Genomic DNA, 13696 nt, shown 5'->3' with positions numbered 1-13696 from the left:
TGTTTTGCTTAAAAGTCTATGCTTCACTTTTTTTTTCAGTTATATTAAATATGAAAACTGTCACATCCATATATAAACATATAAAGCAAAGGCTAAATGTCTCATTTTGCAAAAAACAGGAAGCAAATCTTTAAGGCCTAAATAGAGTAGTCAGGGAACCATGAGATGTTTTACAAAGGTGGGGTATGACTTATGGCCCTGAGAGGCAGACAGTAGGTGAGCCAGAGTATAGCCTGGTTTCCAGCCACTCCATTATGTTTCCTAAACCCATTCCATCCCAATGGCCACCACTGGAATGAGAGCACACCTAGAAGAGGGAGGGCCTAGAAGAGAGCTCAAGGTGAAGTCATCCAAGGAGAAGTCACCTGTAGAGAAGACCAAACAGAGCCAGGAGAGACCAGGATAGGCTCTGGAAGTGGGTACCAACTGGCTGGCCAGGCCCCTGGGACATTCCTGAGTAGCCAGGCATCTGTGCCTGTGTCCAGCCCTATGTATTCCATCAGCACAGATGAGTACATAGCCCAGTGCTTTTCCAAGTCTCTCACTAGAGATACAATGGCACTTTATAACAGAGAAAAAAGAGAAGGGCCCCACCTCCTCAAGCTTCCTAGCCTGGCTCAATTCCTATTCTTCTGACCCCAAGGGCCACAGCTCTGCTGCCAGACATTTCCTAAGGAATAAGCCCCAAGCCACTCTTCGGCCAAGGTTCCCACACAGCCACCGTTGGAATACGTATACTTATTTAAACTATGCCAAGTAACATTATCACACGTTAATAACATATAATAGCCTCTCCAACCCACATTCCTGCCTTCCTTTCTGCAGATTCTGGCTCCCCAGGATCCTGGGGTGCTAGCCATGCCCCGGCCACAGGACAGGTGTCCAATGTGGATCTCTAGCCCTAAAGCAGGCAGTCCCCAGGGCCTTAGGTACTCCTCATACAGGAAGGAAAGGTAACAACCTGAATGGTCTAAAATCCATGCATCTCTGAGCATTATGGTACTGGGAATGTCAGGCCCAGGCAGCACTTTGGGCGGCAATGATTTATGCTTTAATAAAGGGCCACATGAAGCAAAACAAATGAACTCCACAAGGAACCTAGCCAAGTCACAGGCAAGCTGGCATCTCTGTATTTTCAAGGTTATTTGGGGAAAGCCCCTGAACTAGGAAGTCTGAACATGCCTCAAGGGCTGGCACTGTCCACAGACCCTGAAGGATTCCACTAACAGCCCCTTGCTCCTGAGGGCACCCAGTTCAGGGAATGCTCTGCAATGCAGCACCTGCTCTACCCTGACAAAGCAGGAGGCCTTCAGCCCATGGGAATTCCACACATCCTTCCAAGCTTTCAAAACTTCCAGGCTCTACACACTTTTTCTCTTAAGGCCTAAGGGCAAAGCAGGTTATAAAAGTTACTCCTGAGAGATGCTGCCCCTATGACAAGCCAGGACTCTTCCTATAACAGCAGATGATCTGACAAGAAGCCCCATCTCCAGGAGTCCTTGGCTGAACTCCAGCTCCAGCTAGGCTGAGGCTTGACTCAACCTCAGCCTCAGTTTTCTCATCTGCAAAAAGAAGAAAATGATGCCATCATTTGCCACAATCACAGGGCCAGGCACACATTGGATTCTCTGTGGGTGCTGGTTCCCCGCACACTCCTGGGCTGAGAGAGGACCCAGTATGTATTGTGAGGCATCTGCACTGACAGGTCCAGGGTCCACTCCCAGTCTTCCTTCTGGCCTTGGACCCAGCATACACTGTGGCCATTTCTCCCTGTTCATCCCCCAAAGCAGAAGCTCAAAGCATCAAAGGGAAGTGGGGAGGCCACAGGAAGGGGAAGCCAGGATCCTTCCTACAGGGGAACAAAGCCCAGGGACCCTCAGGGACTTGCTTGCCTCTTAAGACCTATCTGCCAGGAGTGGATGAAAACCCTGAGGGGTGTGGGGTAGAGGAGAACTTGCTGCAGGGACAACCCAAAGACCAGCATCCAGCTCTTCAGTCTCATACAGGGGTGCTCCATCCTGATACATTTGCACATGAGATTCTCACTAACCTTAGAGATACTCATAGGAAGATTTCTGCCCTAGCTGTCTCCCATCCAAGTACTAACCAGGCCCGACCCTGCGTAGCTTCTGAGATCAGACGAGATTGGGCACGTTCAGGATGTATGGCCATAGACTCTGCCCTAGCCGTACCACCTACAACTAACCCTTAATGGCTGCTACACTAGGAATGGCAGACAAGAGGCAGGAATCAGAGCTCTTGTGAGCTGCTCATCAGTGCCAGCACATATGTTTGGGTGACAGGCTGGTCCAGGCCATGGAACTCCCCCAGGGTTTCAGGTCACTCAGCCAAAATACCAACACTGTCTTTGAGTTGGGGGAGGCAAGGCCTGCTGGCCTTATGAAGCAGCCACCTTGGAAAGAAGTCTTCATGCTGTTAGTGGGAACACTCATAGGAGGCAGAAACTGCAGGAGGAAGGCTGAAGATCATAGGCTCTAGCTCACAGGCTCACATAGAAATAGCCAGAAATCCTTCAGCAACCCTCAGAAAGGACACACTTCTGAGATGGAAGGCAAGCCCACCAGTGAGGAAAACAAGATCTCCAATAGCCACACACGGAGTTTTAGAACTCTTGATCCAGGGGAGCCTAGGTGGCTCAGTCAAACATCTGACTTCAGCTCACATCATGATCTCACGATTCTTGAGTTCGAACCTGACATCATTGTTCTGCACTGGTAGCATGGAGCCTGCTTGAGATTCTCACTTTCCCCTCTCCCTCTGCTCTTCCCCTGCTTGCACTTTCTCTTAAAATAAATAAATAAACTTAAAAAATAATAATAAAAAAAAGAAGTATTGATCCATAAAGTGCATCCAAAAACATTAAGAATCAAAACCACAAAACTTGGGCAGACCCATATGGAGTTCCAAAGGTTACCCAGCAATGCCCACAATGAACCACCACAACCAATGACTGGGGAACTGCCAAATATGAAGGTTCTGGCCACTCTTTAGTCTACACTAACAGATGACTAGTAACTGACTCCCTGTTCAGCTCTGGGACACTGTCTCCAACTGTTTCGCTGGTGCCCTCTCTCATACAGAACGTCAAACATCAAGTTTGATAAAGATACAGCACCTGTTCTAAACACCATGCAACACAAGTAACATCTCTCACCCCAAATTAGTATCCTTCTAAACCTGGAGAGAGAGCAAAGGGCAGAGGAACTTCCAGTACTTAATCCCTTACTCAAAAAGCAAGTTTCTAATACCAAAACCAGATAAAGCCACCACACAAAAAGAGAGAACTATATAGGCTAATATCTCTGATAAACATAGATGCAAAAATCCCCAAGAAAATACTAGCAAACTGAATCCAACAATACATTAGAAAAGTTCACCACAATCACCCAGGATGCAAAGGTAGTTCAATATTCTCAAATTAATCAATGTGATATGTCACAGCAATAAAAGAAAAGATAAAAACCACATGATCATTTCAACAGATGCAGAAAAAGCATGTGACAAAATACAACATCCATTCATGATAAAAACCCTCAACATTCTATTTTTTTTAATATGAAATTTACTGCCAAATTGGTTTCCATACAACACCCCAAAAACCCTCAACATTCTTGATAGAAACCCTCAACAAAGTAGGTCTAAATGGAACATAACCTCAGCATAATACAGGTCTTAATACGAAAAACCCACAGCAAACATCATATTCAATGGAGAAAAACTGAGAGCTTTTCTCCTAAAGTCAGGAACAAGACAAGGATGCCTACTCTCACAATTTTTATTCAACATTGTACTGGAAGTCCTACCCACAGCAATCAGACAACAAAAAGAGGGGGCATCTGGGTGGCTCAGTCGGTTAAGCATCTGACTTCGATGCGGGTCATGATCTCACAGTCTGTGGGTTTGAGCCCCACACTGAGCTCTGTGCTAATAGCTCAGAGCCTGGAGCCTGCTTTGGATTCTGTCTGTCTGTCTCTCTCTGCCCCTCCCCCACTCACACTCTGTCTTTCTCTCTCAGAAATAAACATTAAAAAATATTTTTTTTAATTTTTTTTTTAACATTTATTTATTTTTGAGACAGAGAGAGACAGAGCATGAACGGGGGAGGGTCAGAGAGAGGGAGACACAGAATCTGAAACAGGCTCCAGGCTCTGAGCTGTCAGCACAGAGCCCGACGTGGGGCTCGAACTCACGGACCGCGAGATCATGACCTGAGCTGAAGTCGGCCGCTTAACTGACTGAGCCACCCAGGCGCCCCTAAAAAATATTTTTTTAAAAAGACAACAAAAAGAAAAAAAATTTTTCACTATTTGCAGATGACACGATACTACAGAAAACCCTGAAGACTCCACCAAAAACTACTAGAACTGATAAATGAATTCAGTAAAGTCACAGGATACAAAATCAGTGTAGAGAAATCTGTTGCGTTCCTTCCTGTACACTAATAATGAAGCAGAATGAAGAGAAATTAAGAAAACACAATCCCGTTTGGGCACCTGGGCAGTTCAGTCGTTTGAGCATCTGTCTTCAGCTCAGGTCACGATCTCATGGTTTGTGAGTTCAAGCCCCATATCGGGCTGGCTGCTGTCAGCGCAGAGCCCGCTTTGGATCTTCTGTCCCCCTTTTTATCTGCCCCTCCCCGACTTATGCTCTCTCAAAAATAAGTAAAAAAATGTTATTAAAAAAAAAATCCTATTTACAATTGTACCCAAAATAATAAAATATCTAGGAATAAACTTAACCGAGATCAAAGACCTGTACTCTGAAAATTATAAAACATTGATGAAAGAAACTGCGGACAACACAAAGAAATGGAAAGACATTCCATGCTCACAGATTAGAAGGACAAACATCATTAAAATGTCTGTACAACCCAAAGCAATCTACAGATTTAATGCAATTCCTTTCAAAAGACCAACAGCATTTTTCATGGAACTAGAACAAACAATCCTAAAATCTGTATGGAACCACATAAGACCCTGAACACCAAAGCAACCTTGAAAAAGAAAAGCAAAGTGGAGGCATCACAATTCTTGAGTTACATTACAAAGCTGTAGTAATCAAACAGTGTAGTACTGGCATAAAAACAGACACATAGATCAATGGAACAAAACAGAAAACCCAGAAATAAACCCACAATTATATGGTCAATTAATCTTCGACAAAAAGAAAGAATATCCAGTGGGAAAAAGACAGTCTCTTCAACAAATGGTATTAGGAAAACTGGTCATCTACATACAAAAAAATGAAGCTAGACCACCTTCTTATACCATACACAAAAATAAACTCAAAATGGATTAAAGACCTAAATGTAAGACCTGAAACCATAAAAATCCTAGAAGTGAGCCCAGGTAGTAATTTATGACATTAGCTGTAGCAATATTTTTCTAGATATGTCTCCTGAGGCAAGGGAAACAAAGCAAAAATAAACTATTGGAACTACATCAAAATAAAAAGCTTCTACACAGTGAAGGAAATAATAAAACTAAAATGCAACCTACTGAATGGGAGAAGATATACACAAATGACATATCTGATAAACGGTTAGCATCTAAAATGTAAAAAGAAACTTATACAACTCAACACCCAAAAAACAAATAATCCAATTTAAAGAAGGGCAGAAGAGATGAACACACATTTCTTCAAAGAAGACATCCAGATGGCCATCAGACAAATGCTCAACATCACTCATCATCAGGGAAATACAAATCAAAACTAAATTGAGGTATCGCTTCATACCTGTTAGAATGGCTAAAATCAAAAACACAAAAAAACAAGTATTGGTGAGGATGTGGAGAAAAAGGAAACCTCGTGCACTGTTGGTGGAAATGCAAACTGGTGCAGCCACTCTGAAAAACAGTATGGAGGTTCCTCAAAAAGTTAAAAATAGGGGTGCCCAGGTGGCGTAGTCAGTTAAGCATCCAACTCTTGACTTCGGCTCAGGTCATGATCTCACGGTTTGTGAGTTTGAGCCCCAAATTGGGCTCTGTGCTGATGGTGCAGAGCCTGCTTGGGATTCTGTCTCTCCTTCTCTCTGCCCCTCCCCTGCTTGTGCACTTCCCACACCCCCTCCCTCACCTCAAAATAAATAAATAAACATTAAAAAAAATTTTTTTTAAGTTAAAAATAAAACTACTCTACAATCCAGTAATTGCATTACTTGGTATTTACCCCAAAAAATACAAAAACACTAATTCAAAGGGATATATGCACTCCTAGGTTTATTGCAGCATTATTTACAATAGCCAAATTATGGAAGCAGCCCAAGTGTCCATCAATAGAAGAACAGATAAAGAAGTGGCGTATCTATACAATGGACCATCTTGGCATTTGCAACGACATGGAGGGAGCTAACGAGTATAATGCTAAGTGAAATAAGTCAGTCAGAGAAAGACAAAGACCATATGAAATCACATATGTGGCATTTAACCAACAAAACAAAGGAAAAAAGAGAGAGAGGCAAACCAAGACACAAACTCTTAACTATGGAGAACTGATGGTTACCAGAGGGGAGGTGGGTGGGTAAAACCAGTGATAGGGATTAAAGAGTAACACTTTGTGATGAGCTCTGAGTAATGTATAGAAGTGTTGAATCACTATATCATACACCTGAAACTAATATAACACTGTATGATAACTATACTGGAAGAAAAATTAAAAACTTAAACAAACAAGTTTCCACCCACAGTATGTGCCAGCCAGTTAGGCATAGTTGAAAGGCAAAACTAAAGAACTAGACTCTCACTAGAGCCTAATTAATTATGACCACTCGCTTCAGAAACCAAGAAAACCTAAGCTTTATCATTCAGAACCCACAAGGTGTTACGTTACCTATGTAGGAGTTGTAGGACTTACATGGCAAAGACTTCAGAAAGATGGGTAAGCACTGTTACCCCAGGGTGAGGTGACTCTGGCCAGCCAAGAGGGATCTAGGGAATTATGATTGAGAAACCTGCATCTGGAAAAAAGTCCCTCACATTACAAACTTTTAGGAGGGTCCTTTGGGCCCTAAGTGGTGGCACCTTCCAACCAACACTTCTAGACAGGACAGCCCCAGGAGTTCAGGCTGGGACCTTCCCTGCATCCCCCACAGATGCCAGAGGGTCTTCTCAGTGGTCCATTTCAAAGTGGTACAGACTGCTGCCCTGGGACACCCCACTCCTTAGGCCTCTAGCAGCCTTTCCTGGCAAAGTCCCTGCTTCCCTCAGACCTGGTCACTGGCTCTTGACATTTCAACTCCCCATTCCTCAGGCTAGTTGCAAGGCTGGGCCAACCCGGAGCCATCTGTGGCTGGGTACCGTATGCAATACCTTGGAGGCACTTGCACATGAGCTGGTCAAGGCATCTTTTGGGCAGGCCTACAGTGTGGGCTCCTCTGCTTAGGGAGATAGGAAATGGTTCCTCTGATGGAGTCTGAGCCTCCAGTTAAGTTTCAGAGGCCCCCATGGTGCTGATTCACATCAGAGTGATCCTGTGTCTCGGCCATGAACTATAACAAATCTACTCTGTGGCCAAGTTCAGCCACAGTCACATGTGGACAGTCACATGGATGGGCTGCAGGGAGATGGCACAGGTCAACAGGAAGAGCCTCTGGCTTGAGGTCAAAGAGCCAAAACTTTGTCCCCACATAAGGTGAGCAACCATAGTGGAAGTGGGTGCGAGGGGCCTTTGCTTTGCTGAGTAAAGCAGAGCCATACCCATGAAAGACAATCATTGATCCTGCTGCTAGACATGCAAGCTTCAAACCAACACATGGCTCTTGCCACAAAGGCCACAGGATCACATTCTGAACACAACCTGTTCAGCTCAGCCAGTGCCCCTCAGGTCTGAATTATGAAGCATTTTATTTGATGTTAACTGTTCCCATCTAAAAACAAAATTAATCTCTTTTCCCCAAAAGTAAGGAAGAGCTTAGCATAGTTACAGCCATTAATAAAATGCTCAGAATCAGTTCCTCAATCCCAATGTTATCTATTTTTACTTTGTCATGTTCTTTCAGCCCTTGTCAGTAAATTTTTTTTTTAAACATAGAAGTCTACATTTCAGTAAGTATTTGAGTTGATGCATCTGGGCAAATGTCATTCTTCAACCCACCCCCAAAGATGCCTTCCCTCGCCAACCCGCATTTCCCGGTGTGCTGTGCTCACAAGAGGTTCATTCAGAGCCAGGGAACACCCACTCCAGGCAGGAAGAAACTGCAGTTCATCTCATGCAGGCGGGGTTGCCACAAAGCTCTCAAGCATCCAAAGAAACGGTCCTTTCATGAGTTCCCCTTCCTGGCCAAAAAAGAGTACCCATTGTTCTCAGGGGAACAATTGGGGGCCCATGCCAGCAGCTGAGAGCACAGTCCCAGGAAGGGCTGCTCCCAGTCTGCAGACATCTTGGGTTGAGGGAAAGTCCACATTGTCTCCAGGCAAGGAGGATAAGGGCAAGCAGGAATGAAAAGCCAACCTTGCAGGCTCTACCAAAATGAGACATCTGAGGGGGCTCTGAAGGGGCAGCCAATCATTCTGAGACACAAAAGATGTCTCTCCTGACCACCCTAGAAAGGAGTGGTAAGAGCATCTCTCGGCACATCATCAGCTTTCTCAGCCCGTCCCTCGCTCACTCAAGTCAGAGGAGAGGTACCTGCAGGGAGCTGGCACCAATCCTGAGGGAGGCAAGAGTCAAGACAGGTAACTTACACTGTGGCCAGCTCGGGACAGCCAATGATCTATCCAACAAAGGCCAAGCTGGCTTCTGTGGGACCCATTCCCACAAACCCTGATGAAGACGGAGGGTGCTGCTCTAGGGTTCACAGGCAGCTGTGAGAGCAAAGGACAGTCAACCTGGGGTGAGCTTTGCATACAGGTATCCAGAGTGGTCCAAGAGAGCACATGCAAAGACCACCTGCTTTAGAGTGTCCTAAGCCCACAGGAGAGAAGAGAGCTCCAAGGCACAAGTCTCTCCAGAAGGTCATGCTGGCCACTGGGCCTGGAGGCAGCTCAGAGCCCCTTTTGCATCATCAGGTCAATGGAATAGATCTAGGAATTAAGTTGAGGTCAATAGCAGCAAATCAATTCTTGAGGCAGAGCTACAGAACAGCAGGAGAAGCAGTGGGTGCAGGCCAAGCTGAAACCGGACAAGGGTTGTCTGGACATTAAAAAGCATCAGATGTGGGCCAAAGCAGAGAGTCTAGGACCTCAAGGCTACCTCCTCCAGACAGGTGGGTCCCCTCTTCTTTTACCTTTCTGCCTGGTGTGTAAAGTACAGGGAAGCCCTTGCTTTGGGAAGCTGATGTCACCTGAGGGGCACACTTGGCTGATGTGAAGCAGTACAAACCTCTGCTGTGACTTCTAGAGTTGCCACAAACTTCTGAAATAGTCAGCATACCCACACAGGTTTGACACACACAGGTCAAACAAGACTTGGGCAGGCGGCCAGGGCAGCTCACTTAGAATGTGACGGACTTTCTATCCCTTCAATAGACTATTGCTTAATCTACTGCGAGCACTGAATTAGTCCACCACCAATCCCCATGCATGTCCCCTGACTAGTCACAGCAAATATGACAACCACACTATCAAATCTCATCAGATTGCAGGACAGGCCCCTGTTCTGCCTTTGAGTCCTCATTAGGCAATTTGGCCACATCCAAAATGGCTGGAAGACCAACCCTCACCTGAGAACCCCACATGAGGCTTGGACAAGCTTAGTCTCATAGGCTTTGACAATCCAAAGGAGATTTACAGTCACTGAAGGGAAAGGAGAGAGAGAGAGAGGAGACCAGAGGCCAGATCATGTGGGGTTTGATCCTAAGTGCAGCTCAGTAATGGTTGGGGGAAGGGGAGGTGTTTGCAGATTCAAGCTTTACAAAGATAAGGACATCTCTCTTGCCTCAGTGTGGAAAATAGACGAAAGGGTCAAGATCAGAGGGAGACAGCCTGGGAAGAAATAAGTGGTAGCTTGGATGATGGTAATAGTGATGGATATAATTTGGAGGTCACCCCAAGAACATTCCTTGGGACCAAGATCTGAAATATTCCTCACATACATAAGAATACTGGGCAAGTCATGGTGCCTGGGTGGCTCAGTCGGTTGAGCGTCCAACTTTGGCTCAGGTCATGATCTCATGGTTCGTAAGTTCAAGTCCAAAGCCATTCCAATTCAAATCCTCTGTCCCCCTCTCTGTCCCTATCCCAAAGATAAATAAACATAAAAAAAAAAAAATTAAAGGGGTGCCTGGGTGGCTCAGTCGGTGAAGTATCCGACTTCAACTCAGGTCATGATCTCACAGTTTGTGAGTTTGAGCCCCACATCGGGCTCTGTACTGACAGCTCAGAGCCTGAAGCCTGTTTTGGATTCTGTGTCTCCCTCTGTCTCTGCCCCTCCCCTGCTCATTCTCTCTCTCTCCCTCTCTCTGAAAAATGAATAAACATTAAACATTTTTTAATTAAAAATAAATAAAAGCCACATTCCCGAAGAATACATTTTTTTAAATCGCTTGTTTTTGTTTTGATTTTAGAGACAGAGAGAGTGCAAGCACGGGGGGTGGGAGGGAGGCGGGTAGAGAAAGACAGAGAGAGAGAACTTAAGCAGGATTCACGCTCAGCGCCGAGGCCAACATGGGCTTGATTCCACCATCCTGGGATCATGACCTTAGCAGAAATCAAGCATTGGATGCTCAACTAACTGAGCCCCCCCCAGGTGCCCCTACAACACACATTTATAGATCATTGTTATAATAAGAAAAAAAACCTCAACTTTTTTTTTTTGCAATGTTTATTTATTTTTGAGAGACAGAGAGAGTGTGTGAGCAGGGAAGGGGCAGAGAGAAAGGGAGACATAGAATTCAAAGCAGGCTCCAGGCTCTAAGCTGTCAGCACAGAGCCTGATGCGGAGCTCAAACCCATGAACCGTGAGATCATGACCTCGACCAAAGTCAGATGCCCAAACGACTGAGCCACCCAGGCACCCCTCAACTCTTTTTATATAAAGATTTATCAATCTTGTTTTACATACAGGGAAATGGAAGCTCCAGAGATGAAGTCAGGCTTTCTGATCTGATTTCCCACCCCACACAGCTCTGATGGTAGAAGAATCACACGTTTTCATCTGTTCTTCCACAGGCTAATCAGCTACTAAATGGTCTGCTTTCTACAAATAAATGTGCTCAGATAAAATCCTGTTTTCCCAGTAAAATCTCTTTACTCCCCTGATGAATAAGCCTGTTAAATGTCTCTCTGCCAGATACAGCAAATACCCAGCTCACTATATTGATTCAAGGCACCTCTCGTCAAAACTAATGCATGTCAAACATTCTAATGGCCACTGAACAAGGGCAACCACTGCAGGGTTTGGATATTCAAAAGCTCAAACTTGAAGTTGGGCAAGGACTGTACTTCCAAAACTGCCACTCTTCTTTTTCTAATGGTCAAACTAGCTTGTGGCTTCCAGAGGCATTACAAAGATTACATGGAAATCTTCTGCAAATTAGAAAGAGCTCTGTGCAAGTAAGCTAGGATCTTCAGAAATATGACCACCTTTGAGATCACAAGGCCCACCCTGGGAACAAGCCATGAGCTAAAGAGAAGGGGGCCAACAGGGAAAAGGAAAGGAGCACAAAGAAGGTGCAGGTAAGGAGTGAGTCTGCCCAGATTCAAGGGAAAGGGGCACAGACTCACCTCTCAATGGAAAGAGTGGCCATAGCATTTGTGACCATGTCTAATCTAGATGCCTGGGGCTTATGGGTCAGAGAGGGGAAAGAGGATAAGGACCCACCAAAGGCTGTGTGTGCTTTGACCAATGAGTACAATGGAAGTGTTGCTATGCAAGTTACCAAGCCAGCTTCCACTTCCTGTTTCTTGGAATACCCAATCTTGGAACCCAGTTATTGTGCTGTAAGGAAATCCAAGCAGCCCATGAAAAGGTCTACATGGAGAGGAACCTAGGACCCTAACCAACAGCCCCAGCTAAGCTCCCTGTCAACAGGCAGCACCAACTTGCCAGCCATTAATAAACCATCTTAGGAGGCACTGGGTGGCTCAGTCAGTTAAGTGACTTCGGCTCAGGTCATGATCTCGTGGTTTGTGAGTTTGAGCCCTGCATCGGGCTCTCTTGCTGTCAACACAGAGCCCTCTTTGGATCCTCTGTCTCCCTCTCTCTGCCCCTCCCCAGCTCTTGCACACACACTCTCTCTCAAAAATAAATAAGCATTAAAAAAAAAAAACAAAAAAACCCAACATCTTGGAAATGGATCCTCCAGTTCCAGATGAGCCATTCTAGCTAGTGCCATGCGAAGCAGAAATGAGGTTCCCAGATGAGTTCTGAATCCTGGAATTCCTGGCCACAAAATTGTGAGCAAAACAAACTGGTTGAGTGTCCAACTCTTGCTTTCGGCTCAGGTCATGATCCCAGGGTCATGGGATTGAGTCCCACACCAGGCTCCTGACTGAACGTGGAGCCTGCTTAAGATTCTCTCTCTTCTTCTCCCTCTGCCCCTCCCCAGCACATGTGCTCGCTCTCTCTCAAATAAAAATAAAAACTTTAAAAAGAAAATAGGTTCAAATCATTTAACAGTTATTTCTTGGGTTTAATCCCATGGTTAGTGACAGGAGACCTCTGCCTACACACAAAGCTCTTCCATCAAATCCTAACCTGATGACCAAGAATCTTCCAAACCACAGATGCAAAGGCTTTTTAATGGTAACACCTTCAAAATGAGAGCAAGAATAAAAGTTTAGGATGCTATTCTAGGATATCTGGGAACCCTCTTATAAACATCAGTGGTTGTCCCTCTCTTAAGGTAACTGCACAGGTCCTAGAAGAACTGAGCTCAGAGTTGCTGGAGCTTAGAATGGAAAACTAAAACTAAAAAAACAAAAAACAACTAAAATGCAGATGAGAATTCTCCCTCATTTACGTAAGTTTTATATCCAATCTCACCTTGATGAGTTCTCCATTGGAAGCAATTAAATCCATTGGAATGGTCACTCGAAATGAGCGCCCAACGACAGCCGTGCCATCAGGAATGCCCACCACTGTGGGAACAGCCTCGTGAAGGTCTGAAAGCACTGAGTGCATGGACGCCTCAAGCTGGTTCTCCCAGTCCCTGCTGGCCTCCGAAGGCCAATGGGACTGAGCCACGGCCACAGTGAGCAGAAGAAGAAAGGTCCTCCCCCAGAGGGGGAGCAGCAGCGAGAGGCCCGAAGACATCCTCATCCGAGCCTGAGATTGCTCAAGCCAACAGTTTCACTAAGAAAGGAGGCAAGTGATGTGGTCCCAGAGCTGGGTCCTCACCGCCCTCTGCACACCGGCTCCATCCCAGGGCCTGAAAGAGAAGAAGAGTAGACTCAGACTTTAGCAAACCCCATGGTTTCAAAGTTGTACACAGGCAGTTACTACCCTTTAAGTGTTCTTGCCAAAAATATCTACCCTGACTTGGATCAAGTCTCACCCTGTGCTGCCCAGTTCAAAGGCATCAGCAACATGTGGCCACTGAGCACTAGAAATGTGGCTGGCCCAGTAAAATACATACTGGGTTTTTAAAAGTTAGCATAGCAGCACCTGGGTGGCTCAATTGGTTGAGTGTCTGACTCTCGATTTCAGCTCAGGTAATAATCTCCCAGTATTGTGAGTTCGAGCCCCATGTCGTGATAGCACGGAGCCTGCTTGGGATTCTCTCTCTCCCTCTCTGCCC

At 45.4% G+C, this 13696-nt stretch overlaps 1 protein-coding gene across 4 annotated transcripts in view; it reads right to left on the bottom strand.

The window, feature by feature from the left end:
* The window catches only part of DAG1 (dystroglycan 1), a 70255-nt gene that overhangs the window by 6956 nt on the left and 49603 nt on the right, over positions 1–13696 (bottom strand). For all 4 annotated transcript variants that reach the window (XM_019416821.2, XM_053896743.1, XM_053896741.1 and 1 more), the window contains one exon: positions 12943–13327. In XM_019416821.2, the coding sequence (XP_019272366.2) occupies positions 12943–13218 (276 nt within the window). In that variant the 5' untranslated portion in view covers positions 13219–13327. The remainder of the gene's footprint in view (positions 1–12942; positions 13328–13696) is intronic.

Source organism: Panthera pardus, unplaced genomic scaffold, assembly GCF_024362965.1.
Source record: "Panthera pardus isolate Hobbes unplaced genomic scaffold, ASM2436296v1 HiC_scaffold_8, whole genome shotgun sequence".
In the NCBI taxonomy this organism is placed as follows: domain Eukaryota; kingdom Metazoa; phylum Chordata; class Mammalia; order Carnivora; family Felidae; genus Panthera; species Panthera pardus.
The sequence above is the reverse complement of the archived record's forward strand: the minus strand, read 5'-3'. Positions and strand labels throughout refer to the sequence as shown.